This window comes from Eucalyptus grandis, chromosome 4 (assembly GCF_016545825.1).
Source record: "Eucalyptus grandis isolate ANBG69807.140 chromosome 4, ASM1654582v1, whole genome shotgun sequence".
In the NCBI taxonomy this organism is placed as follows: Eukaryota; Viridiplantae; Streptophyta; class Magnoliopsida; order Myrtales; family Myrtaceae; genus Eucalyptus; species Eucalyptus grandis.
In genome coordinates this window covers 23,196,269-23,224,103 of record NC_052615.1, presented here as the reverse complement: position 1 = coordinate 23,224,103, position 27,835 = coordinate 23,196,269, and the positions used below count along the sequence as shown (strand labels likewise).

The 27,835-nt window shown below is 38.7% G+C and overlaps 1 protein-coding gene and 1 pseudogene across 6 annotated transcripts; one reads left to right on the top strand and one right to left on the bottom strand.

The window, feature by feature from the left end:
• Nucleotides 1–5,195: 5,195 nt before the first annotated feature.
• LOC104441298 (UTP--glucose-1-phosphate uridylyltransferase) lies at nucleotides 5,196–13,145 on the top strand. 6 transcript variants are annotated; one of them, XM_039311419.1, is made up of 21 exons: nucleotides 5,205–6,109; nucleotides 6,414–6,526; nucleotides 6,912–7,002; nucleotides 7,714–7,774; nucleotides 7,871–7,948; nucleotides 8,031–8,081; nucleotides 8,186–8,238; nucleotides 9,019–9,091; nucleotides 9,215–9,272; nucleotides 9,456–9,502; nucleotides 9,573–9,638; nucleotides 10,517–10,549; nucleotides 10,666–10,703; nucleotides 10,790–10,844; nucleotides 10,953–11,009; nucleotides 11,108–11,191; nucleotides 11,275–11,373; nucleotides 11,456–11,560; nucleotides 12,146–12,217; nucleotides 12,309–12,354; nucleotides 12,576–13,145. In XM_039311419.1, exons 1-20 carry the CDS (start codon nucleotides 5,436–5,438, stop codon nucleotides 12,333–12,335), a joined length of 1,935 nt encoding a protein of 644 aa, XP_039167353.1. In that variant the 5' UTR covers nucleotides 5,205–5,435; the 3' UTR covers nucleotides 12,336–12,354; nucleotides 12,576–13,145. The 6 variants fall into 6 exon arrangements, 5 of the variants coding, with proteins under 5 accessions (XP_039167353.1, XP_039167351.1, XP_039167352.1 ...); XM_039311417.1 differs by having other exon boundaries at nucleotides 12,505–13,145; XM_039311418.1 differs by having other exon boundaries at nucleotides 12,456–13,145.
• A 3,179-nt stretch (nucleotides 13,146–16,324) lies between these two features.
• LOC104442838 lies at nucleotides 16,325–18,872 on the bottom strand (annotated as a pseudogene).
• Nucleotides 18,873–27,835: the final 8,963 nt, after the last annotated feature.

Here is a 27,835-nt window from a genome sequence, read left to right as displayed (position 1 = left end):
TATGCTCAATCTTAAGCCAATTCTAGTGGACCAGTGGATCAAGGCCCAAAAAAAGACAAGTAATTTGTGATAGATTCATGCATTGTAAGTTATAAATGTGAAGGTTTTGATTTACTAATGATGGATATATATTTTGGCTAAAGAATGATCCAAAGGCCGTGTCATTGCTTCTGCAGAAGCTAGTGCACTTGTACAAGATAATAGTGAGCAAACAAATTCTTCAGCCAATGCTTTTATAGAAGTTAATGCACCAGTAGAAGATACTTCTGCCAATACTTTTGCGAAAGCTAGTGTATGAATTGAAGATACTCCAACCAATGCTTTTGCAAAAGGATGTGCACCAATACATGATACTTCAGCTCTTATTAAGGACAAGAGCATCTAAACTTGAGAAGAATTGGTTAATAGGCTTCCTTGCATATTTATTACATTCATATATTTCTCATCCCTGTCGGGTTCAATTCCTATTCTTCTCAATTGCTTACGATTAAGTTTCAAATGTCACATTGAAATTACCTTCTTGCTTTCCTTACATTTTTTTCTTTTTCTTATGATGTAACCATAACTTTGTCTCCTCAAAAAGGCCGAGATAAATATTCCACTGCAATGGTCTTAATAAAATTAGGAGGCCAAGAGTTGAATAATTACTTCACATTTTAGTGATCTTTAGAAAACAAACCTTGGTCATGTCTTAAGCATTCGCCATTTCCAAAAGGCATATCAATGCATTGAATAACAGCCCACAAGAAATTTCTAAGACTTCAAACCATGCAAATCGTATGAGGTCTTCCATCTCGATTGACCGTCACTTTCTAAATGAAGCATGGCTCAAGAACAAGCAAACATAGTGAAAAGATCAGCCCCGTACCCACATAATTAATATGCTCTTTACATTAGGGGTGATGAAACAACATAGTTTTAAGTATGTCTTTTGATAGAGAAAACTTCATAAATACAAACTCATTTGAAGTTTTCTATGAAAAAAAGAAAAACCAAAACACAGAAATAAGCTTTGAGAGGCAACTAATTTCTCTTCAAAGCAGTAGTAACACCTAGATGATTTTTTTTTTTTTTTGGGTAAGAAGTAACACCTAGATGATTTCTCAAGCCTGAAAAACAAAAACAAGCAAAAAAAAAAAAAAAAAAACCCTAACTTATCAATTAAATGGTCCACATAGTGACGTCATTGCCCAAAATTGGATTTCTGCACCATTATGGTGCAAAGGCAAAAACCCGTCCTTGATTTTCTCCGCAACTCTTTTTCCTTATGTTGTTGCACAATCTTATGGAGAATAGAGATCTCAAGATCCTTTTCGGATAACTCATGCTTCAATCTTTCAATCTCTTGCAAGTGGTTTTACATTGATTTACTATTTGAAGATCCTTTTGTGGAGAGTAGATAACTCAATCTCTTGCAAAGGCAAAATAACTTATGTTGTTGCAGCAGCTTTACCACTTCAAAATCAGGTACCTAGGAAATGAGAAAATCAAGAGAGGTCCAACATGTTAAACTCATCAATAATGCACAGAATGCATCATCTACTTGCTATAATTCCACCAAAGGGAGGTCCAACATAAGAGTGGAGGTAAGACTTGTAAAGCAGTATAGCACATCCAAAAAGGCAGAAAACTTAGATGTGAGCATTTGAGTGGAAATTTCAAAATAACTAGATGCTTTGGCTTTGAAACACTAGAAAGTAGATTATTACTAGATAGGCATAGAAAGTGGACACAATACATTAAAATTTCAAGTTACTTGCCTTACACAAATTATTTAAAAATGGCTTTCTCTATAAAGATTATGCATTTAACTTTTGTATTTATGTGTCAATGTTAATAAATGACTCAAATTTTCAGACTTTGGCCACTACCAATGCTCTTCCTTGTGAGTAGAAGCTAGTGAAAAAGGCAAACAAGCCTCTAAATCTTTAGAAAATGATGGCTCACGGCTCAATGAGAATGCATCCGACAAACAAGGCTTTAACATAAACAATGTTAAGTAATAAATTTTCCTTTGATGGAACATTTAAACATCTTCATCCAAATAGCATTCACTAAATGAAAGTTTCTAGTTTGTGCTCTTGCATTGGATGTGAAAGAACACACGAAATGAATTAAGCTTCTTTACATTTCCATGCAACATGAGTTTCCTAATTTTACAGGACAAAAGAGAATCGAAATAAAGCAATTAAATACAAACTTAGAAACAAGGTACTATGGAAGACTTAGAAACTTCTCACTATCTTTCACATTAAATATAATCCCCATAATGATATAACACATGCATAGAAAAAATGCCAATTGATAGAGCGTCTTTCCTTTCTTTACTCGTGCAAGCTTTTCCTTTAAAAGTTCATTTTTCGCCTTTTGCACCTTCATTTTAGCTATTAGTGAGCTCACATAATCGTTGTCGCATTTGGATTGGCTTGACTTCGATAGTGCTTGATTTCTTTCAAGGAGGTCGACTATCATGTCCCTTGCTTGATCCGGTATTTTTGGGTCAACCCACATGAAGAAATTGCAGCAACCTGAACCATCAAACTTAGCACATCCACAAAACCTTCTTCCTGCCTTTCTCTTTGTTTTTGCAATAAGAAGAGGTGATCAAAGACCACAATAGTAGGTTAACTCTTATTCGACCTCATTAGGAGTTACACCACTTAATTAGAAGTTGTTACCCTCATTCTTCTTGTTTACAAGAAAATTTCAAGGCGACCAAAGTCGAAAGAGAGTGTAGGGGTTGGAGTAAGAAAAAGCAAAGAAAAACTAAACAAGGAAACCTAAACAACAAAGACTCAACTAGACCGAAAGACCCTCCATCAATCAAAGATAACGGACCAAGTTACACCGGGGTATCCAAGACATGCTTGAATATCGCTTTGTCTTTAATTGCCTTACAAAGATGCATCTTCATCAGGATAAAGTGAATCGATTAGGAAAAAAAGCATATGACAGTTGCAAACTAGCAAAACCTACACCATAGGAGAATAAAGACAAGTTAATTCATTGAAAAGTATCTTGAGTAATGAGAGAAATTGTTTGAATACATTAAGCACCAACAACATTCAACTTATTTAGGATGGGGAGCTTTTTGCAAGCGCAAGAGACACCTGCACCAACAGAAAGCAGACACTCAAGGCGACCAAAGTCGAAAGAGAGTGTAGGGGTGCCATGGATCCAAAGAGCAGCAAAGAAAACTAAACAAGGAAACCTAAACAACAAAGACTCAACTAGACCGAAAGACCCTCCATCAATCAAAGATAGACGGACTCAAGTTCCAGCTCTGTTGCAGCCTTCTGTTCGTCGGGGTATCCAAGACATGCTTGAACGTCATCGCTTTGTCTTTAATTGCCTTACAAAGATGCATCTTCATCGCCAGGATAAAGTGAATCTGATTCCGGAAAAAAGCATATGACAATTGCAAACTAGCAAAACCTACACCATAGGAGAATAAAGACAAGTTAATTCATTGAAAAGTATCTTGAGTAATGAGAGAAATTGTTTGAATACATTAAGCACCAACAACATTCAACTTATTTAGGATGGGGAGCTTTTTGCAACTGCAAGAGACACCAAGTTGGGGAAATTTGCAATTAATTGAAAAGTGCATCTTCTCTTTCTTCTTTCATTCTTTTGTTTACCCCAACACATGAATCTTTGAGCAATCCTGCGACGTAATATCAACACTCTTCTGATTAGTTGCGATGCAACATTATTTAATTCATGGTCTACATAAGATAAAGAAACCACATCTTTCGTTCATCATTAAGTCATCTTTAATGCTCTCAGCATCAAGTTAATTATTCACTCAAGTGAAACAGAACGGTGTACCTGTTTCCTACGACTTTGCATGTACCAAGATCTAGCCATCACGTAGCAAGGCAAGAGAAAACTAGCAAACTAAAGAACTGAAACCTAAAACTGAATTTCCAATATTACAATTAGTTTTCATGCTGCAAAACTAGTTCATAGAGATTATAATCACTCACAAGTTCAATGCACTTAGCACATTTGCATATTTTCATTAATCTAAAGGCTAAAAGTCTACAACATAAAATTACAAGCTTTGCTGACTAGACTATGATCGCAATTATTAGATTAATATCCAAACTTTCATAATCAAATTGTATCACCAAAGCAAAGCACATACTCATGTACTCTATGTAAGTGACAATGCCTTCAACAAAACATAATCAATCTTATATTGGAAACAATCAAAACTTGCCATAGTAAAACTCACCTTTTGTTCCCAAAATGTTCTATTTTTCAATCCTAAAGTGCTATTTTAAATACCTTAATTTAACAGGGACCTATAATAGAAGGTAGGCTCAAAACTTTAATGACAGACAACTAAATCGCAAGATTTACGGATATCATTCAAGTTTCGAAATGAAATTTTGGGGATAATTGGCACACATATCACATTTAGGGCTTAGATTTTAAAAACTAAAAACCCAAAATCTCATAATCAACAAGTTACAGACGACAAAGATACAAACCTAGCTTAGACGAGTGAGGAGAAGTGTGGCTCAGTCATAGTGACTGCCTCCATTGTTGACGCCGCTCGATCCACCACTAAGGCTCTTGTGGGATGAGTGTTGCACATACTCGCACTTGCGTTTGACGAAGAACTACAACTCGCGAGGCACCAAATTGTGATCTGCGTCAAGATTTAGGGCTTAGGATTCATACAAAGGAAGGGTTGATTAGGACGGGGAAGAAGGGATGGAAGGAAAATGCAAGGGGAGAGATAAAGCATTATCCTTTTTTTAGTGGCATGTAAAAAAAGAAGAGGATATGTTGTCGTTTTGAATAATGAGCAATATCCAAAACTATGTTTTTTGTTGATTTAGACAATTTTCCTTGCCTAGTTGCCACGTAAGAGAGAGAAAGCATTAAAATAAGCCATGTTAGCAATTTTCGTTAGTATAAATTAACGGTGTTAACGGAAGGACTTAATTGAACCAACTTGACAAATTTTAATATTTCATTATTTTTTGTAAGTTTTAGAATTCAATTGCACTTTCTTAACAAGTTTTAGGACTTCTACGGGACTTCTACGGAACATATCCCTACTATATATTAGGCCAAATTCCACATGCTATATGCTGCGTTATGCGTTTATACCCTTATTCACATAAAATGGACGAAACGCGTGCCGCTATCACCAACCGGGTAATCGAGGGATTTTCGGAGGAACTCATTGGTCCGTCATTCAAAGATACGTGACCGCCCGTAGCTCAGGCATCCCCGGTCTCATCGGCTCTTCGTCTCCGCCTCCCTAGGCCGCGTCGCCTGGCAGTAGTAAACCCTAAACCTCAGTCCCCACCCCGCCGGCGCACCACCAGTCGCCATGGATTCCATCTGACATTCCCGAGCCAAAAATTCCCCGAAACCTCGAGAAGGAACTCGGAGCCAATCCAAAGCCGCCGAGGATGACGCTCCACTCCATCGTCATCCAGAAGCTCCTGAGCACGAACGCCCACCTCGGCCGCCGCGTCGCCACCCCCCACCACTTCAAGCTCTTCGCCTACGGCACCCGCAACGGCATGACCATCATCGACTCCGACCGCACCCTCGTCTGCCTCCGCAACGCCTGCGACTTCATCGCCGCCCTGGCGCGCCAGCGCGGCCGCTTCATGTTCGTCAACACCAACCCGCTGTTCGACGAGATCGTGGAGCAGATGACGCGGCGGATCGGGTGCTACTCCCCCAGCGGCAACGCGCTGTGGCGGACGGGCGGGTTCCTCACCAACAGCTGCAGCCCCAAGAAGTTCCGCTCCCGCAACAAGAAGATCTGCTTCGGCCCCACGCAGCCGCCCGACTGCCTCGTGGTCATGGACACCGAGCGGAAGTCGTCGGTCATCCAGGAGGCCGCGAAGCTGCAGATCCCCGTGGTGGCGCTCGTGGACTCCAGCATGCCGTGGGAGTGCTACCGGAAGATACAGTACCCGATCCCGGCCAACGACTCGGTGCAGTTCGTGTACCTCTTCTGTAATATGATCACCAAGACTTTCCTGCTCGAGCAGAAGAAGCTCGCTGCTGCCAAGGACCGGCTCGGCATCGCCTCTGCCTCTGCCCCTGCCTCTGCCCCCAAGCCTGAAGCTCGGTATGCAATTTTACATTTTGATGGACCGCGTGATTCATTCTTGTTTGGTTTGAATTTCTTCAAATGATTTCTGGGACTGCATTATGAGGATTGGTGAAAGCTGCGCATGTGGGGAATTATTCTTTCTTTCATTTGAATGTTGGAAAGTAAGATCTTTTCAAATGCCTAGCACTTTCCTTTGTTCATACAGCTCCTGGTGTGCTAAATGCCTAGCACTTTCTTTTGTTCATGGATGTTTAGAAGTTCTTAATGTTAGCAAGTGGCTGAGTTTTTGGCTTTTACATGATTGAGTTCTGGATTGAAGGGAGGAGGCGCCACGCATTGAAGAGAGCAAGAGCGAGAGTGATAGTGGGACCGAGTTTGCAAAGATTCAAGTGCCTATAATTCCTTATGAAAGATTATCTCCTTTTCCTGAAGGTATTGTCCAATCCTTCAGTGCAGCTTCTGTGTATACATTTGTGGCGATTCTGTTTTTTTTATCTGATTCCATAGTTACAATCTAGAAACTGATATGATGGATGTCATGTACTGCTCTTTTCACTGGTACAAATGGATATAATGGGCTATATCTTGTACTGTGGATGATATCGGTCCAATGTTCCATTTTTCTTTTTCCTGGTTTTCTATAGTCTAGTTTGCTTTGATTTTATTTTTTCATTTATTATTTCTGTACGCCTCCTGAAACTGCCGATAATAAACCTGTCTAATCTGATAAAGTCTCCCATTTTTCATACCAAAAGAGAAGGGAAATAAAACATGACCATTTTCATAAGAAGGTTTTTTGTTTCTTGGATTCATACAGATGTTGCTGAAACTAAGAAGCTTTTGGACAAACTTGTTATCCTGAAGTTAAATGGAGCTTTGGGAACAAAGATGGGATTTGATGGTCCCAAGTAAGCATCATTCTTTATCTGGAAATTTCTCAAAACTTGGTTTTATTTTTGGATCTCTGCCTGAAATATGTATTGTATAATTTATTATTGCAATTGTATCTTACTTAAGGTGGATGATTCGTGTTCGCAAAAATTTGTTTATTTTGGTTTTCTTTGTGAAAGTTGGCTTTCATTTATATGAGGGTACCCTTTGTTTTAGAAGTTTTCTGGTATGCTGTAAAATAGGAATCCTCAGCCTCCCCAAGGTTCTATGTTGGAGTAGTCACATCTACTGCATGAATTTAATTGGAAATTGGTGCAAAATGGATATGTCCTCTCACTTTGTGAAGGTAGGGGTATCAGATTGAGAACCTTTACCTTCCTTTTTGGGGTTTCTCTCTCTGTTTTTTTGTTTTTTTTTTTTTTTTTGGGGGGGTGGGTTTATGCTGGGGTTGTGAAGATTGGGGAATGGTGATTTGATGGAGATGGGAATGCAAATCTATGCAGAGCATATATGATATTTTGTATTCCCTAGAAAGTTGCTTGAGGTATTGCTGATCGTGCAAATCTTTAAAGTTGGTCAAGATTGCTTATCCTTTTTCCCAAAAGCTACGCCACATATTCTGTGATTGTCTGTAGATGTGAGGAAAAATAAAACATGATGAGAATCATTTACGTACATCGGCAGTGTTTGATATGTGATGTTATCAAGTTCCCTTCTTACTAGTGCAGATCTACCATTGAAATTGGCAATGGAATGACAATTCTGGGCTTGACAGCTACTCAGATTGAGGTATATTGCCGTTTCTGTCGGTGATATGTAGTTGAAATTGAAACTGACCACACTTGGCCTTGAAAGGTCTAATTCTTCTGTTTTTGCATGTTGTAGCATCTTAACTCAAAGTATGGATGCAATGTGCCCCTGCTTCTAATGAATTCATCAAGAACACATGATGCTACCCTTGAGGTGAGAACTTTTTCATCTGCTTGTATTAGTTCTTGATTTTGGGGACTCATGAAACTTTCTATGGTCTTGCTTCCTGATCCAGGTTTGGGGTAAATATTCCCAGCCAAAAATTGATTTTCATGCTTTTGAGATGGTTCGTGTTCTCTAGTCTTTGTTTTGCCTCAGTACACAAAGAATTATATCTGATATACTAGCTTTTGTGGAAGAATTTTGTTAATCCTTATTTTTTTGACACAGAACCAAAACTCCCAACTGAGATCATCTGGAGAGCAGAGCAGCAACAATGAATTGTACGTTGTTCTTTACTTTAAATGTACTTGCTTGTTATTTTGTTGTACAGAGTAAATTTTGATTGTCACTGCCAGAAGTGCTGTTTCCAATTAATTAATAGGCTTGACTGGTGCAAAGAAACATCAATTCTGTGCCTAGGTACTTGCAACCTCATGCTTTCCTTGGCAATTAACAAAACTGGAACTGTGACTAAATGGTCAAATTAAGTGAATCAAATTGTAAACGAATCAAGACCAAGTCAACAAGCTTAGTTCATTTTCAATTTGCACCTTCAAGTTGAATCATTTTGTGTACTGATTGAAACAGTTTGGATTGTGAATCATACAGTTCTACAGCAGACTATCAGGTTATGCTGCACCTTTTTCTTCTCCAATTTATAAGAATCGGCAATTGATAGTCACATCAATCCTTTTAGTTCTTGGACCACTTTGGAATAAATTCATTTGTGTATCCTTTTTTGGTATGAAGACACTTTCAGTTGTTGAATTTATCTGTTTCAGTAAATCTTGCTGAACTGCTGTATTCATTGCCCATTGATTCATATACATTACTATTAACATACTTGTTCAGATGCGAAACTTGGTCATAAAGTAATTAATTTGGGTAATTTCACAAAAAATTGCCAATGTTAACATCAAATTGTTGTTAGATCAACCAATTTTCCATGTACATCGAGTTCATTTTTTTATTTTTTTTACTTGGTCATTTTGGTTTATTTCGCTGATATGTTTCAACTTTTTGTCTCCTGGGAGAAGCCAACTGATATCTTTTGGTGATAGGGCATATGCTAACCAGGGTGCAGTAATTGTATCATTGATGAGAAGTGGAACCCTTGATGTGTTACTTTCACAGGTTAATATTTTTCTTTTTTTTTCCTATATAGTTGCTATTTCTTTTTTGGTTTTATACTATCAATGATATTAGAATCATAAGTGAGCTATTAATTTAGAGGTTTTAAAATGAGTTGTTTTTCAGGGTAAGGAGTATATCCTTGTGGCGAACTCAGATAATGCCGGGGCGATCATTGACCCAAGTATCCTTGTACTTATGGTGATTGTTGACATTTACTTTGACTTTGATCCTTGTGTTTTTCTTTTTTTTCACCCGCCCCCAAGTTTTTTTTTTGGGAAGGGGGGGGCTGCTTTTGGGGTTCTTCAGTTATTGACTGCTTGTGGATATTGTGCTATCACTTGATATCCTTAACGTCTGTTTACAGAGATACTAAACCACCTAAGTCAGAACAAAGTTGAATGTTGTATGGAGGTAGGTAGCCAAGATTGCTTTCTGTTTTCTTTATGTTTCATTAGCAATGACTCTGGAATTTTTTGTTCAGGTAAGGCCCACTACATCCATTGATGTTAATGGGAACTTTGCAAATTTCGAAGAGAGGAAGTTCCAGGTGGGTAGTATATTACTGCTTTACTGCTCCTGTGGTCCATTTTTTTTAAACTATGGGCCATAATGCGGATGTCGATTGAAAGCCTTGTTAAATTTTTTGGAAAAGCTTTGTTTTACTGATGAAGTGGAACATAATTTTGGTTGTGCAGTTGGAGTCTAAATCTCTTCTCTTCCCTATAAATAAATGACTCGGCAACACAAACATTAATGGTGCCAAGAGGAAAAACATTAGGTGTTTTTATCCAAAAAAATGTAGAAGTTTTTTAAGGAAAATCAATGGAAATGAATTTTAAGAATTGATTTATGTCTGGATAATTGTAAGAGGACGAAGTGGTTAGAAAATGGATTGGAGGTGCCCAAATTAGAAAAACTTGAAAAGTTCAGAGACACAATTCGTGGAAAAAAAAGGGAAAAAGAAGACAGTTTGTTGGGATCAAACAGTTAAATAAATTTGTTTTAGTCAGTACGTATATGTATATACATAGGTTTATCCTTTCCCCTCATTGTGCATCTTGATCAATTGGATCGTTTCTTAATCAGGTCTGAGGGGGTACATATACCACAGACTAACAGCTTTCTGCTTTGTAATCTCTATGCCACTGGCTGTACTTTCTGTTATGTAGGTGTGTCATTGGTAGGATTTGCTTCATCGCAAGTGCTGTTGTATTAGCTTGGTGAATAATGATACGATTGATTAATAATGAATAGGAAATTGTTTCTTCCCATTTTTAGTATAGCTAGTTCTAGTTCTTGTTGGAACAATCTGTGGGGATGATGGTATGCTTTGCTTATGGTGGGGAGTTCTTCAAAAGCTGAAATGTAGCTCGTCCTTCAACAATGTGAATAATAATGAGTTTGTCCTTTTTATGGTGCACTCAGCTTGGAGAAATTGCTCAGAAGCCTTCTGAAAGAGTAAGCATCCCAAACTGTGACTAAGGAAGGTTGCTTGTTATATAATTGCTTTCATATTTGCGGCGTATCATTGTATTACATGTCTAACTTCAAGCTTTTTCTTCATCTTTTCAAAGTTGTCAGAGAAGTTCAAATTGCTTGATACAAAAAACATGTGAGTAAAATTTTACTTCATTTTCATATGGCTTGCTAAAGCTTTGAAATAAGCCTGAAAGCTCAGTTCTCTACTTTGTTTTACAGGTGGATCAATCTGAATGCCATCAAAAGACTTGTGGAGACTGATGCACTGAAATGGGTAAGTTTATTTAATATTATGACAATTTTCTTTTGCTGTTTTGTGAATTAATATTTAGATACATATTTATGAAAAGAAATGGCTAACTTTTTGCTCTTGTTGCTGCAGGAAGTAGATGCTGGTTCATCTCTAATGCAAGAAACAGCAGCTAGTTCAATAATACGAGTAAACGCCTTTCTTCATATGAGTTTCTTTTGCAACCTTTGTTGCATTTGATTGGTGCTTTTTTCTTATGGAAAATTATTTTCTTTCCTTTGATCCAGTTTTTTGAGCATGCAATTGGTATTTCCATCCCTCCATCCTGTTATTTTCCTCTAAATTCAACTTCAGATCTGCTTCTTCTCCAGGTATTACAAACTACAGAACATTCTCCAATCTGCACGTTGTACTTGATATGAGTGCTATCTTTTACTCTAATGTTCATATGCAGTCGGATCTATATGCCACATCCAATGGAGTTCTAATTAGAAATGCTGCCAGAACTAATCCCAAAAATCCTTCTATCGAGTTAGGACCTGAATTTGATAAGGTGAAAATTACTTTAGTTGTGTATTCTTATACCGCCTGTTACGGATATTAATGTTATGTTTCATTATATCTGCCTTTTTCAGTTGGATAGTTTTGCAAGCCGCTTCAAGTCTATTCCCAGTGTAGTTGAGTTAGATAGCTTGAATGTCACTGGTGATGTGTGGTTTGGAAATGGCATTAAGCTCAAGGTATGGACACTCTGCTTGGCGTCTGTTTTTATAAACTTTGTCTGATTATTAAGGACCCACTACAATTTTAGATGGAGGAAATGGGTCCTACAGTGCAACCCATCAGACCATGGGTTAAACTGTGAAGATTCACTTACTCTGTTTATTCCATCTATAGAGTATGAGTTGCAAGAAAATCGATGTTTGCTTAAAGATGCAGTATTGGCAATAGTGCTCTATTTAGATCTAGACTATCATGCAGACTCCGCTTTCCATAGAAATGATGCTATCTCATGTGTTAAATTACTTTCAGATGTAATTTGTAATCAATCACTGAAGAGAATATACTGTAAACTTAGACATATCAGGATGGGCGTATCTTGTCTAAATTGTCATGTAAATTAATCAATTAGTATTGTCATAACCATTTTGTTTTGTCATAAGTTTGTAGGTATGGTACCATCTTTGTTGATCTCACTTAAATAGCAATGGATTTTCACTTATTTACTTCAATGTTTCACAGTAATTCTGCAACTTAAGAATGATGCTTGGGGTTGTCTCTCGGAATTATTACTTGTTCTTAATTTTTTTGTTTTCTGCCAAAAGGGGAATGTCAGCATTGTTGCAAGACCTGGGATGAGGATTGAAATTCCTGATGGAGTAGTACTTGACAACAAGGTATTGCTGTGGGATTCTTAGATTTGTCATGGATGTGCTCCTTTCACTCAGCTCAGTTCCTGCTCTCTAATTCTTTTGCATCATTATTCAGCTTATAAACGGCCCTGAGGATATATGAGAAGATGATTTCAAGGAATGTAAGAGCACAACATTTTCATTTAAAGTGATTCATTCTTAGATAGTTTTGTTCCCATTACCGTTTTCACTTTCAATTTATATCTATGTACTGTGAAATAAGGAAATAAAAACCCAAGCAACAAGCTGAAAGAGGGCTATTTATGTGCCAGCAAGCATGTGTTTGATCCCATAAAGGATGAGGTCTTTCTTTTCAACTGATTCGGCGACTTTTTCATTCAAGGCAATGCAATTTTGATGTCAATTAAATAAAGACAAAAGTCAATATCTTGTGCGACAAGAAAAGAGATCTGAGTTGTTCTGGGGATAACATTGGGGCGGCAGCTAAGCCAATAGAAGGCTAGAAGGTGGTTGCTGCGTGATCGACTGGATCCTTTGAATATCCACCTCCGGCCTCTTGCTTTATCATGTTGGCTGTTGCATGGTTGGTGATCACTCGTCTTTCGTCTTTCCATAAAATTGTCGTGTAATTTTGTAGAGAACTGCCCATGAGAGATTCAACAGGTACAAGCCTGCCATTGATGTTATTCGGGCGGTATCAACAGTTATTCCTTTTCTAGTTGCCTTGTATTTTCAGCTAAAATGCTTGATGAAAGCTTCCATCATCTATCTATTTACAATGTACTGTAAGGGGAAGTTCCTCATCTTGCGCCATGAAGAGAGGTGAGAGTCTAGAGAGTGCCTGCGGATTTCTTTTCACCAGCCCAACCTTGTTTATTTCTCCTCATTATATAATCATTTCCTTTGTGCTGGTATTACTTTTCAACTAATATTTCCACATAATTTTCTTTTCTTTATGTACTTTTCAATACGTGGATTTGCAGAATCTATTGGATAGATCCCATTTTCATTATCTTTAGTTGTACTTTTCAATATGTAAGTTAATTCGTGCTTGAAACGGCTTTAATATGTGTATAATGTATATTGTCAGGGCTACACATTGATCCAACCGATTTGCAATTTGACATGGGTAGTCATCGTGGTAATCTTCAAATATGAGAAATATTTTTGAACAAGTTACATGTGGTTGATGTATATTTTCATATTGTGATCATTAGTTTGAATTTTTATAAGCTTATTTGATTGCAAGATTTTATAGGAATGTAGGTAGTAATAAAATGCCTATTAGACGCGTTCTAATCATTATGGCACGGCAACATGTGCAATGTAAGCTTAAGGCGCATACCTTTAAATATTGAATCCTATAGGGGCAATTCAACAATTATTTTAATGAGTTCTCAGAGAATAAATGAAATTCTATCGACTTGAATTGCTTCCTATGGTTGTGTGGAAACTCTTTTCTTATTTTGCTTTTAGAAATTTCTTTTTTCTGGGAATATCATACATATCAAGCATGATATAGATATATAATAAGAAAAAGAAAAAGTACTCCCGATCATGTGTGCTTTAAGAGAGTTTGGTGTTTACCCACTGGTTTCGTGCTTAAATTGGTGGGAGCGTTTTACGAGTAAAAATCATGAATGGACATGGACCAGGTCAACGTGAGGGAGAACACATTCAAGATTGCCAATAACGCTCGACCATAAACCAAAAATCCTAAGAAATGAAATTTTTACCACTTGGTCTTGCTTAAGGGTGAGTATTGATCTTGGCTCCACCTGAAAATTGGCTCAAACCGGCTAGTTCAAGTTCGATTCTCTGGTGGGTATGCTCATCTGTCATTCTCAACCCTCCAAAGATGGTTGCCAAACTCATTGGTCTTGCAATAAGTTGTATTGGCTTCTTTTGGAGTTTGAGCCCTTTGGGATGACCGTCTTCCAGCGTCACGCATGGGTTAGCTCTTATTGGAACGAGTCTCGTTTTAGTTTCTTAATTTTTTGTTTAACTGATTAGATGCCTGAAATCTGTGATAGCTTGTCTGAAATGACGTGGATTTTTGTCCTTATAATTCTCAGAATTTCATATACTATTTCGGGTTTGACCGAAAAGTACAGTTCATTTTTCTTATAGCAGCTTCATAGCTTTTGTGTTGGGTGGGGCTAGTTCCATGCTCTATTCGGCTAGAATACACCAATCTTGATCGTAGTCACTACAATGCAACATTATACAACCTTAACCATTTCTCTCTCTCTCTCTCTCCAACTTTTATCATCCTCGTCCAATGTGACAAAGTTGTCGAGTTTGTCACTGCCTCACTACTTGGTTGACAATTTCGCCGTTGCCACCCCTGTGCTTGCCCAAGTGGTTGTTCAGGCCATCGTCACTGTGCAGAGCCACCTCCCGTATTTAATCTTGAAAGACGAGCTACACAAGATAATTTGCTTTGAGAATGACATTTGAATTTTGTTCATGACAACTCAATGTAACTTTCCATTTTCTTCAAATAACCCAATAGAAAGCTAACGACAAATTGAGAATCTCATTCATTGCAAAGTTCTTGCCCTTGATAGGGAAAATTGTTCAAAAAGTTCTAAATCTATTACATTTTTGCCAATTGAGTTCTAAATCTTCTTACTTGATCAATTTAGTCATAAATCTTTTCATTTTTTTACCAATTAAGTCTATTTGATCAATTTTGACTGGAAAATATCAATATGGACGCCAACGGTACCACGTAGGACCGTTGGCGCTAATGTGAATAATTTTTAATAATATTTTAATACTTTTTTGAATTTTAAATATTTTTTTTCTTTTCTTTTTGGCTTTCTTCTTTGCCTTTTCCGATGGCCAACCAACCGCGAGCCCTCGGTGATGGTCATCCACCGGCCGGGCGAGGGCTCGCGGCCCTCGCCTGAGCTAGGGCGGCGGCCTCGCTCGCCACAGGCGAGACCTGGCTAGGCAAAGGCGAGCCTCGATGAGGGGAGCCCTCCCCTAGGCGTGGCTCGGGAAGGGTCACTTGGCGAGGTTGACTTGCACCCAGGCCAGGGCGGCCTTCCTAGGCGTCGGTTGGGTGTTGGTGATGCTGGGCGAGGCTGCCTTGGCTTGGGTGAGGGCTAGCCTCGCTAGATCTGGCGAGGGAGCCCTCGCCTAGACTAGATATGGCAAGGTGGACACTTGCTTGGGTGAGGGTGAGCCCCAACGAGGGCTCCCCTTGCTAGATTTGGTGAGGCCGGCCCTCGCCCAGGCTAGGGCGGCCTCATTCGGTGTTGCTATCACCCGGTAAGGCCGCCTTGGCTTGGGCGCAGGTCTGCCTCAGGGTCGGCCTCACCCAGGAGACCCTTGCCGGGCCGCGCTTGGGTGAGGTCTCTCCTCGCTAGGGCTCACCCTCCCCTGGCAAGCATCGCCTATGGCGGGTTAGGCCAGCTGGCTAGTTGTGGCCACTGGAAAAGATAAAGAAGATTTTCACGGGTTTTTGGAACGGGTTTTGTGGATCGAGCCACCGCTTTATCTCTTCATGAGACCGCTCGCATGAAGTATTCCAATAATTTGGGTTTCGCTTTTGAGATCTCGGGCAATTTGGAGTCGATGGCGGCTTGTTTGCTGTTGCTTGTAGTTTGCCAAGGGGGCTGGATGTTGTCGAGCATTCTCGCCTTTGGATGAAGTATTCCAATAATTTGGGTTTCGCTAGACTTGATGTAAAAGATGATCGTAGCAAATGTAAAGTAAGCAATTCCAGCGGATGGATCAATGCAAAAGAAAAGGAACAGGGAGGTCATGGATCAATGCATAAGAAAAGGAACAGGGAGGTCCTTAACGGTTGGATCAATGCAAGTTAGTAAATGCAAATCATCAAAAAGAAAAAAAGAAAAAAGCTAATATCATTTTCTCAACGGTGCCTATAAAAATATTTCTGCGTTTCCACTATCACCACTAGTCCTATAACATTAGCCACGGAACATTTCAGTCGTATTGAAGAATATACATCATTTTTTGTTTCTTTACTACTAGTCCCACATATGAAATCAGGAAACCAAACAACAGCAATCACCAAAATTTTTACACATACAAAAAGTTCGAGCGGAACTTATATGAGCGGAGTGGTTTCCATCGACGATCGTGTTTGGATCGGCATCATGCTTTTAGCACTATGCAAAAAGATGACAAAAGCAATAGAGATAAAGGCCAAAAGAAAGAAAAAAAAAAAAAAAAAAAAAAAAAAAAAAAAAGCTTTCACCCACGATTAGGAATGGCTAGTAGCGCAAGTTGGACTGGCCAAGGAGGGAGGGAGTGAAGGAGAGAGAGGAGATGCAAGCAAAAACGCTCGAAATAATCCAAATTGCTCCAATGAAAAGTTACCAACAGCCACCAAAAAGTTCATGCTCATCTAATGGTCCAGAGATATTCCAAAACCATTTTTCTTAATAAATTTATAAAGCCGCATGGGTAAAGAATGATTAAAAAACCTGCTTATGACTAAAGGATTGGTAAAGTAGTTCGTTTGTTTGAGTGTACGTGCACGTGTTGAATTTGTTCATTAGCAGTCGGCGCCGAGTAACCGAAACGGGCAAAGAGACACATCTCGACATACGAAATAAGTCGTTAAAGTTAACCACGAACCCCTCCGATGAAGCAAAGTTGGCATTAGATCGAGAAAAGGGCGTTCGAGAACACAAGACGCTCCGAGGCAACGCCTCACCAACTACATCGGCATCACCATTGAATCGAATCTGGTTAGGTTCGCCATTGCGAAAACAAGCAGAAAGGCAAGAGCAGCAGGCACATAAGTACATACGACGACTAGAGGGATTACACGAACTGTTGTTTATTTTCTGATGCGAGCGATTTCTATGTGGAGCCATTGGGAAATACACGTGAACTCTAGAGACAATACAAAACAAAGAAAAATAGATGATACAGGTAAAATATATAAAATATAAAATATAAATCACCACCTTAAAATAAAGGAGATTAAAATGATAAATGGGATTGCGTGGAATGATCTCCTCGGAGCAAGCTTTTCTGCGCAGCCAGTCCCAGTGCCTGCAGCTGGACCCAACACAAGACTTTACATCATCATCGAGACTAGTGGAAACACACAAAATTAAGAAATGCAAGCCAAATGCAGGTCAAGCAATTGACTTAGAAGCCGAGTCAAATCTCGAATAGTTCAATCATGGTGGCATATCAACTTTGAATTTTGTACTGTACTTGTATTGATTAGAATAATGTCATGTCCCTCCTACGTCCCTCCTTGATTGGGGGGAAATGAATGACCGACATCGACATGTTAAGATTGAATCAATTCCATTTAACTTATAGATTTTCGTCTCTCACAATTCAAACGAATCATAAGAATATGCATGGACTAATTGAGATAGTCGAGACAAAAGATTATATTAGCCTTACTATCTTGTCTTTTTTTTTTTTTTTTAATGCATAAGCAAAAATTCGCATTTGTCCATCAATATCAAGCTTATGGTGCTATAAATCTCTATTAAGTTAATATGTACACAAAAATTTACAGTTTTTAATAAGCCGATTATTCTTATGTTATAGAGGATCACTACTTTAAAATTGAACATTTTAAATTTAGGTGTCCTCAATGATAGGAAATGACGTCCCCCCAAAAAGAAAAGAAAAAGCCCTTCTATGCATTCACTTATTTGATTAACGGGTCCTAGTGTAAGCTTCTTTATAGAACACGAAAATAAAATAAATTTGGTATAGGACGATTATGGTTATATATATAATATATTAAAAAGAGAGAACCAAGAAAAAGACAATATGTTTCGTTTTTTGCACTTACGACACTCCACAGTAGCGTTGATGGTGGGGGAGCAGAGGCAGAGCATGGCCTCCGACTCGGCGTCGAACCCGCACGCGCCACCCGACCGCTTGCACCGGTCCCACGCAGTGCTCTCCGGCACGGCGTACGTCAACTCGATCCCGTACGTCCAGTCCAGCGGCCCGGACTTCTCCACCTCCCCGGAGTCGATCACCGTGGTGTAGTGCGTGCAGTCCAGCATGTTTATGCTCATGAACTTCACCGTCGCGTACCTCGTGAAGCAGCACGGCGGCGACGTCGACCTCGACGTCGGCGGGGACAGCGACGGCGACGGCGACGGCAACGACTGGTTGGCCAACTGCGGGGCCGCCGGCCGGAAGATCCGGAACGAGGCGCAAGCGCCGTACATCTCGTCGCAGGTGTGGCCGCCGACGTCGTGGGAGCAGAGGTACTTGAAGTGGTTGGCGACGGGGGAGTCGACAGAGCAGTTGAGGACGGCGAAGATGGTGTCGTCGGAGGGGGGGATGAGGGCGGCCTGACGTCGGTGAGGGCGAAGTCGTGGTGGGGCTGGAGGATAGAGCAGGTGGACATGGCGGGGTCGAAGACGACGACCTTGCGCTTGGCGTAGTCGATGGACTGGACCTTGTAGGCGCCGGAGGGGGTGGCGAAGAAGAGGTCGGAGTCGTTGCAGGAGAGCATGCGGCGGAAGCTTGGGAAGCCGCAGCCGTCGTCGACGGCGAAGGGGTAGGAGACGGGGACGGCCCCGCAGGAGGTGCGGCAGAGGGAGAGCGGGAAGGAAGGGAGGGGGAGGAGCGACGGGGTTAGGGTTATGAGGTTGATGACGGTGGTGGTGGTGGTGGTGGTGGGAACTCGGGGAAGCACTGAAGACTGCATTTGAGAGAGAGAGAGAGAGAGAGAGAGAGAGAGAAACCAAGAGGCAAGAAAAGAGGAGGACTGTGAGTCGCTTTTATCCAGGAATGGTGCCCACTTTGTTGACTATTTTGGCAACACTGGTCCAGAGCAAAGCCTTTTCAGGTGGAGAAACCACGAAATTCACTCTGTATTTTAGGGCCAATTCCATAAAAAAACACGAACTTTAGGTGTTGTCCTAAATTTGACCCGAACTTTATTTTGTCTTAAAAAAAAGCATGAACTTTAGGGGTTGTCCCAAATCTGGCCCGAACTTTATTTTGTCTAAAAAAAAGCACGAACTTTAGGTGTTGTCCCAAATTTGGCCCAAATTTTATTTGAGACAAAATAAAGTAATTCTATTATAAATAGGCTTCCTACAAGATGCACACGCTTTTAATATCTCGCTTTAAGGCAATGTAATCTTCTGTTTTCAACCCAGTTTTTGACATTGCAAACAGTTTGCCAATTGTTAATTGATCTAATGGCCTTAGCTATGTGCCTCGTCCCCTGGAATTGAAGCTGTTGAATTATTTTTCCCATGAGAATCATCTGTAAAGTCCACCTCATTGGAAGGCAAACTTAAATTTAATACTTCCTCCAAACACTCGAATAGAGCATCGTTTTGCTGTGTTGGATATTATTGCTGACGTGGAAATGACATGTTGGATAACTGTGGAATGAGGGTTAACGGATGGCAAATTTGAGACACAAGTGAAAATTTATGCCTTTTTTTAGACAAAATAAATTTCGGGCCATATTTGGGACAATACTTGAAGTTCGTGCCTTTTTTTGAGACAAAATAAAGTTCGTGCCAGATTTGGGATAACACCTAAAGTTTTTTTTTTTTTTTTTTTTTTTGATAACCCAGGGGAACCTCCGAACGCGCCGCGGGGAGAGTAAATAACAGTCGCGCGTTATGCATTGAAGCATCGCTTCCACGAAGGTTCGAACCCTTCCCCCTGCGTTTTACCAAGCCCTAACCAACGCTTCCACCGCGGGCGGTGGTGATAACACCTAAAGTTCGTACTTCTTTTTTTAGACAAAATAAAGTTCAGGCCAGATTTGGGATAACACCTAAAGTTTGTGCTTTTTTATGGAATTAGCCCCTGTATTTTAGCAAGACTTATCTAGAGCAAAGCCCTTTTCAGGTGGAGAAACCACGAAATTCACTCTGTTCTAAACTTTGCTTCCAGTTGTCTTCTATTAAAAGTTATTGAAGGGCGCGTTTGGTAACAATTCTGTTCCCATAAACAAATTCGATTAGAAATGATTTTTTTTTTTTCATTCGTTTCGGGAATAATTTTTAAGCATTTTAAGCTGTTCGGTAACTGTCTAAAATTTCTGATTTTGGAATAGAATTGTATTAGGTATCGTGCTCAAAATTTCTACTCCAAATTATTTTCTTTTAATTTTAAATATTTTTTTTTTCATTTTTTTTATTTTTTTCTTTCTCTCTCCTATTCTTCTTCTTCAAGTGGCCGATTGCCGGTCCCAAAGAACCGGCCGACAAGGGCCGGCGACCTCACCTACAACATATACATTCTAAATAAGAAAGAAATTAAACAAAACATAAATAACAACAATTTCGTTTTTTAATCATTCTTACATATTTCAATTTCTTTCTATTCTAATATTCTATATTCTATACATATTACTATTTGTATTTATTACATATTTTAGGTACTTTGGTATAGTTATTATATATTTTTATTATTTCATTGTAGCCCTCTAGTTAAGGTCAAAGCTTCCCGAAACACAATTTTTTTTGTGAATTGTGAAAGTAAATGATCATGCTTCTCTTTTTTACTAGTTTTGGCATTCGCCAACTAATCGATATCATCTATATCGTTGCCTATTTACATTTCTTGTTATAGTCAATCTTGTGGCTTTGAGATGTTGTAAGGAGCTCCTTTGTTGTTGAAGATTTAGATCATATAAAACTCATGGATTAATCACAAGAGGTTGTCTCCATTTGTGCATTTGTACTTTCATTAGTAGTGGACTCTTACCATATCCATTTTTAAGTTCATTTATATTGATGTGTAATTTCTACCAAATAATGAACAAAATAGGATATGGACATATTCAATTTTATTAATGCAAAATTCCCCAAATTTCATTTTCTTATCCTATTCTGGTTAGAAATCCAGACTATTAAAAACAGTTGTAGATTTGAGTATGTTCAAATATTTGTTTATTGATAATCAATAACACTTAATTAATTTGATTTTTATATATATATATATATATAGGTATGTATATATATGATAGATACTAAAATCAATCTTTTTATTTTTTACTAAGCTGAAAATATTAATTGATCGATATTCTTATTTTTTTTCCAATGGGCTTGATGAGTATATGTTGCCACATCTCCTCATTGGACTAACAATTAGGTTATGGCATTTTCAATGGATTATATATATATGCAAGCCAATTTAATAACTTAATTTCGTACTGCTACTATAGAGAACAGTGCATATTAAGGTGTGATTAAACATTGGATTTGCAGCTAAATGTCAATGTCTATTTTAATAACATGATTACTTGCTCAATTAAGATTACCATCGTTGAAATCACATGCCGTTTAAAGCAACTGCATTTAAGCTCTTGCCTAGTAGCCCCTTTTTAATAGAATTTTTATTAGATGGGTTTATATATTAAATAAGATGTGAGTGTCCTTAATTTGAAGTTAGGAAATCGACTTAATCAATTTATTTTTGGTCATGACACACCCCACCTTCGAAATAAAAAGTGGTTGAAGTACATTTGGTACAGTAACTAAATGAAAGCACAAAACAACATGATAGCCAGATGTTAATTAAAGAATAATGCTAATTTGATCAAATTGGCATATTAATGATGCAAAAAGAGTTTGAATATAGCTCTTTTACTAATTTTTAAGGAATAATGCTAAATATATAGAGAATTCTTGATATATTAATTGATGTGACAGACTCTCATCAGATTGGAATACAACTCAAGTGCATATATCTCACTATTAGTTTGTTACATTGCTTAGAAGTTAGGGCCTCAACCAAAATCATTTGCACGAACATTGCACGAATACTGCACGTAATTAAATAGGTATCTTTTTAGTATAATAGGTTAGTTTCATAAATGGGATGACACGAGAAAAATCGCGTCTTACGCGGTTGACTTGCTCAAGAAATTTAGACACGAATTGGCATGTTTAAACCCATTTATTACACCATAATATCGTGTCTAATGTGTTGACCTACCTAATCCATTTATATACAAATCAGCAAGTTTAAATTAACATCTTGAAACATGTGAATATGAGTTACCCTGTACAAAAGTATTTTACATGTTTCAGAATTTTGTTCATCGAATATAGTTGTGTGCAAGAGACCTTTGTTTCCTTGTCTTAGAGTAGATGGTTGTTTCCTCTCGAATATGCAGCTAAGCTGTGGTGCCATTTTTGGAACTTGTACACGCCTGTATACAAGCGTCGCCCACGTTTTCATGTAGTTAAATTCCTATGCGTGTGATATCTATAACTTGTCACTTGTCCATTGGAAGCATGGCCGAAGAAATTTTTTTTCCCTCCTACAAATTAAGATAGAGCACATATTTCTTTTTCTATATACCACTTAGAACTGCAGCTACATTCTCAAAATATTCACTAGGATTATTTAAAATAGACAAATATTGAGAACCTGATCGTACACATAGCGAAGGATCTCTTTCATCGTACACACTCAATCAGGGATGAGATGAGAAAATATGGCTCTTTGCACTGATAGTTATATCTAACATTTTTGTTGGGTAGATCTAGCATTGCTTTGCTTTTGTTCGGTAAAACCAGAATTAAATGAGAGAGAAAGAGGAAGAAGCTAGCCACCCAAGACGTGGGTATAAATAGAGGTCCCCTTTCTTCTCCAGAAAACACAACTTCGCTTTGGTTTTGGAGAGAGAGCTCCATTCTTTTATCATCACCTCTCTCAAATCTCTCAGAAACAGAAGAAGTAGATGACTCTCCGTGTAACTGGTTCATGCTTTCTCTATGCTGGACTAAGATCGCGGCGTGATGAGTTTTGACATCTTTATGCATGCAAGTGATGATATTAGTATTAGTCTCAGAAAACGAACGGCGTTCATGAATGTATAATGAACAAGTTCACTGAGGAGATTTGATTTTGCAGCAAAACTCATATCTTTCCTTTTTATGTTTGCATAATCATCAGGAAGGACGGTTCTTGAGTACCCAAATACAGAGAGTCACAGTATAAAGGAAGAGAGAACAAGAGGAGATCAGAATGTGGAGGCTGAAGTTAGTAGAAGGAGAAGACGGTCCCTGCTTATCCAGCACCAACAACTATGCGGGGGAGGGAGATTTGGGAGTTCGACCCCGAGGCCGGCACCGTCAAGGAGCGCACAGAGGTCGAGGCTGCTTGCCAGCACTTTTATGAAGTCTTATTAGATTTGAATATAACTCATCTACAAAAAGTCTCACTTGTAATTTGCTACATCACTCAGAAGTTAGGGCTAGGAATTGTCGATCCAAATCATTTGCACGAATATTGTATGATTACTGCACTAATTAAATAGGTTTTAGTTTAATATAAATGGGTTGGTATCACAAATGGGATGATTTGGTTGACCCACTTAAGCTGTATGGACATGAATCGGCATGTTTAAACTTGTTTATGACACAATAATATTGTGTCTTACGTGAACTGTTTAGACACAAATTGACAAGTTTAAATTAACATGTTGAAATGTGTGAATATAAGTTATTGTGTACCAACATACTTTACATGTTTTGGAATTTTTGTTCATTGTATATAGTTGTGTGCATGAGACCTTTCTTTCATTGTCTTAGAGAAGTAGGTTATTTCCTCTCCAATATGCAGTTAAATCGTGGTGGTATTTTCGACGCTTGTACATGGCTGCGTCATGTTTGCATGGAAGAGGAATTGCGGCACCAATAACACTTTTCGTCTCACAATTGATAGAGGAACTCCTAACTCAATCCTATTAATTTACGTGTTAGTAAGAATAGCATGTTTTCCTAATTAATTTTTATATAGGGGTATCTCTACTATTTGCATCCTTAGTAAAGGGTTTGCTGGGGGATGGTCTTTACATACTATCAAAACCTTTTCTCAATTGTTGTCCATTTAAAAAGTTGAGAGGAAAGCATCTTAAAAACGACAATGAAACATATTTATTACGAAAATGAGTAGAGTTTTTTTTTTTTTTTTTTTGAACAAAAAAAATGAGTAGAGTTTATATCGTGTTTTTGCAACACAACTTAATAGGACGATATGTGCTCTAATTAAAAGGCATTAACTATGTTTGCTTGCTGGGTGAGGATTCAAATGGTGAATACTGAATACTTCAAGATGCATCTAAGTAGAATTCAAGATTTTATATAGATTGCTGAAGAGGGAATGTAATTCACGTTGATTAAATTATTTATTATATTAGATGAATGTAGCCATTTACATAATTTCAAGAAATAAGGCCAAATATATGGAGAAGTTTTATAAACTTCATATATTAATTGATGTGACGGATTTAATTACAAATATAGCTCGCCTGCATAAAGTCAATTGTAATTTGCCACATTACATAAAAGTTAGGGCCATCAATTCTTAACACAACTCATTTGCATGATTACTGCACGTAATTAAATAAGTTCCCATTTAGCATAAATGGGATGACACAAGAAAAATTGTGTCATACACAGTAGACTCGTTTAAAGCTGTTTAAACATCGGTCGATACATTTAAACTCATTTATGACATGATAATATTGTACTCTACGCAAATTGACATGCCCTACCCATATAAACACAAATCAACATGTTTAAATTAACATGTTGAAAATTGTTAATATGAGTTAATTTTACGTGTTTCATGGGAAGAGGTTAATGTATCCTATTGGTTCACCCTCCTTTGGTTGGCTTTCTTCAGCCTTCTTGGTTATCGTTTGCACTAGGTTGTTGTAATTTTTTCTTCGAACATGTGGTTTTATCATTACCCCATGTGTATTACAATGTTGCTTGAGATGTGATTATCGACTTTGCCTATCGAATCGAGTCAAACCCATGTGTATTACATGAGACCTTTTTCGTTGTTTTAGAGTTGCTCGTTATTTCCTTTTCAATATGTAGCTAATTTTTTATTTTTTATTTTTATATAGTCATACTATATGTAGATAAGTTGTTGTGCTATTTTAGGAACTTGTACATGGCCGCGTCATATATATGTAGAAGAAGATTTGCAGCACCAATTACACCTCTTGTTTGATAATTGAGAGATGAATTTTTAACTCAACCCCCTTACCAAAAAAACAAAATTTAACTCAACCCTATTGCACCATCTCTTGGACGGCTCGACATTTAGGTGCCAAGGCACGAGCCAGCTTGCGCCGAACTAGTAATTGACGTGTTGATAAGATTCTACATGTTTGCTTAATTATTTTTCATATACGAGGGTCTTAAATTGACAATGAAACATATTCGTTATGAAGATTAAAGCAACCGATACATATGTCTACCGAAGGTGATGAGAAGATAAATTTGGGGTGCATTCTTTTCACGAAAAATGAGAGATTGGGAAAACATTTTGGGAAAACATTTTGGGAAAACATCATGAAAAACCTCAAACTTCGCCCAAAGTGACAAATTTATCCCAATTTTTTTTGTGACATGAAAAATTCCAAACTTTGTAAACTGTAACACATTTACTCTATTAAGGGCATTTTCGTCTTATTCTTTCTATTTTTTCTTTTTATTTATTTATTTATTTTTATTTTTTTCTTCTTCTCTCTTCCCTCCATCGGCCATGGCGGAGGGAAGCCGTTGTTCGGCGGGGGCACCCCTCACCGGCGTCAGGCGAGGGCACCCCTTGCTTGGGCTGGCTAGGGTTGCCCTTGCTGGCGCGAGTCCAGCGAGGGCTCCCCTCGCCAGGCCCTCACTTGTGTCGGTCGAGGGCCGCCCTCGCTAGATGCCGGCTTCCCTTCACCGACTCTGCCATGGCCAGTGGAGGGAAGAAAGAAGAAGAAAAAAAAAGTTTTTGAAAGTAAAAAGACCAAAATACCCATATGATTTAGGGTAAATGTGTCACACAAATAAAAGTTCTGGATTTTTTGTGTTACAAAAAAATTTGGGGTAAATGTGTTATGGTTAGCAAACTTTGGGATTTTTCATGTTACAAAAAAAGTTTGAGGTAAATTTGTCACTTTAGGTAATATTTGGGATTTTTGGTGGTTTTTTCCCAAACATTTTCTAAAAAATAATCACTTATATCACTTATAAAAATAAATAAATGAAATTTTTTTTTATCACCTAAAAAAATAATTAGGCATAAATTGTTATCAATGATGAAAGTATGTTGCATTGACTAATTAATCTAAACAATATAAGCAATCATTTTTTCGAAGATTTTTTCAAATTACTCATTTTTTACGAAATGAATGCACCTAGATTAAGTGTTTACATAATCTTCTTCTGCCCGATGAAATGATTCATTGAAATAGAGAGTCATCATTGATATTGACCCATATAAGATCTCTAGATGTTTGGAATTTCCTCTATTCAATCCTTTTTTTTCCTCCTTGTTGCTACATATATCATTCGTACAAATTTTGACTTTGTTTCCCAAGCCTATACTGAGTTACAGGCAAAATTCGAAAATGTCAAATCATGGAACCGTATCTTTACAACACAGCTTAATGGAAAGATATACGCTCTCATTAACAGGCATTAAGTATGCTTGCTTGTTGGGCGGAGGATTCAAGTGACAATTACTTCAACAAGCATCTAGCTAAGTTCAAGATTTTTTATGGTTTGCTGAAGATGGAACGAAGATTCACGTTGGTTAAATGATGGGATACAAGCTTTATCTGCTAGTAATCTAACCAACGAAGTAGGATCGGTACCTAGAAAGGGCATGACTCTATTAATAGATCACAGGTTAAATCTTTATCTCAGCTTGCTGGAATTTCCTATTGCACCCGCACATATAATTATAGGGAAAATGTCACAAATGGTCTCTGAAATTTTATGTAATGTTCAATTTCGTTCCTAAACTTTCGATTAGCTCAATTTGGTCCATGAACTATTAACAAATGTTTAATTTAGTCATTTCGTTCAAATCGTCAAGTGACTAATGTTTTTCCTTTTTTTTTTTTTTTCTTTTTCTTCTCTCTTCCCTCCGTTGGCCATGGTAGAGCCGGTGAAGGGAAGCCAGCGTTCGGTGAGGGTTTCCCTCGCCGGATGCCGGCAGGGGTGGCCCTCGCCCCTCGTCGGCATTGAGCGAGGGCCTCCCTCGCTAGATATGGTGAGGGAGGCCCTCGCCGAGCCCCGCCGCACAAGGCCATGAGATGAGGATGCCAACTGCATGGCTCCTCCACCACGTATGTACTTCCTCAGCCTCCCTCTTCTCTTCCTCACCACAGCTCCAGTGACACCAGCACCCAATCCCCTTACACCTGCTTCGAACCTCGGCCTCCCTCTGTTGGCACTACCCTGATCTCCTCCATCCTCTGCGCCAAGCTTGCGCTCCATTGTGGTGCGACTTGCGAACCCAGCAACTCAGCAAGGGGTGCCCTCGTGAGATCTGGTGAGGGAGGCCCTTACCCGACGCTGACGAGGGCCGCGCTCGCCTGCGTCGGGCGAGGATGGCCCTCGCCCAATGCCGGAGAGGGCGGCCCTAGCCAGTCCAAGCGAGGGCGATCCTCGCCGGACGCCGGCTTCCCTTCACCGACTTCGCCATGGCTAGCAAAGGGAAGAGAGAAGAAGAAGAAAAAAAAGAAAAAAATTAAAAAAAGATAAAAAAGACCAAAATGCCCAATTCCGTTAACCTTAATTAACGGAATGACGAAATTGATCAATTTTCAAATAGTCAGAGACTAGATCGGACTTTTATTGATAATTCAGGGACCAAATTGGATAAATTAAAAGTTTAGGGGTG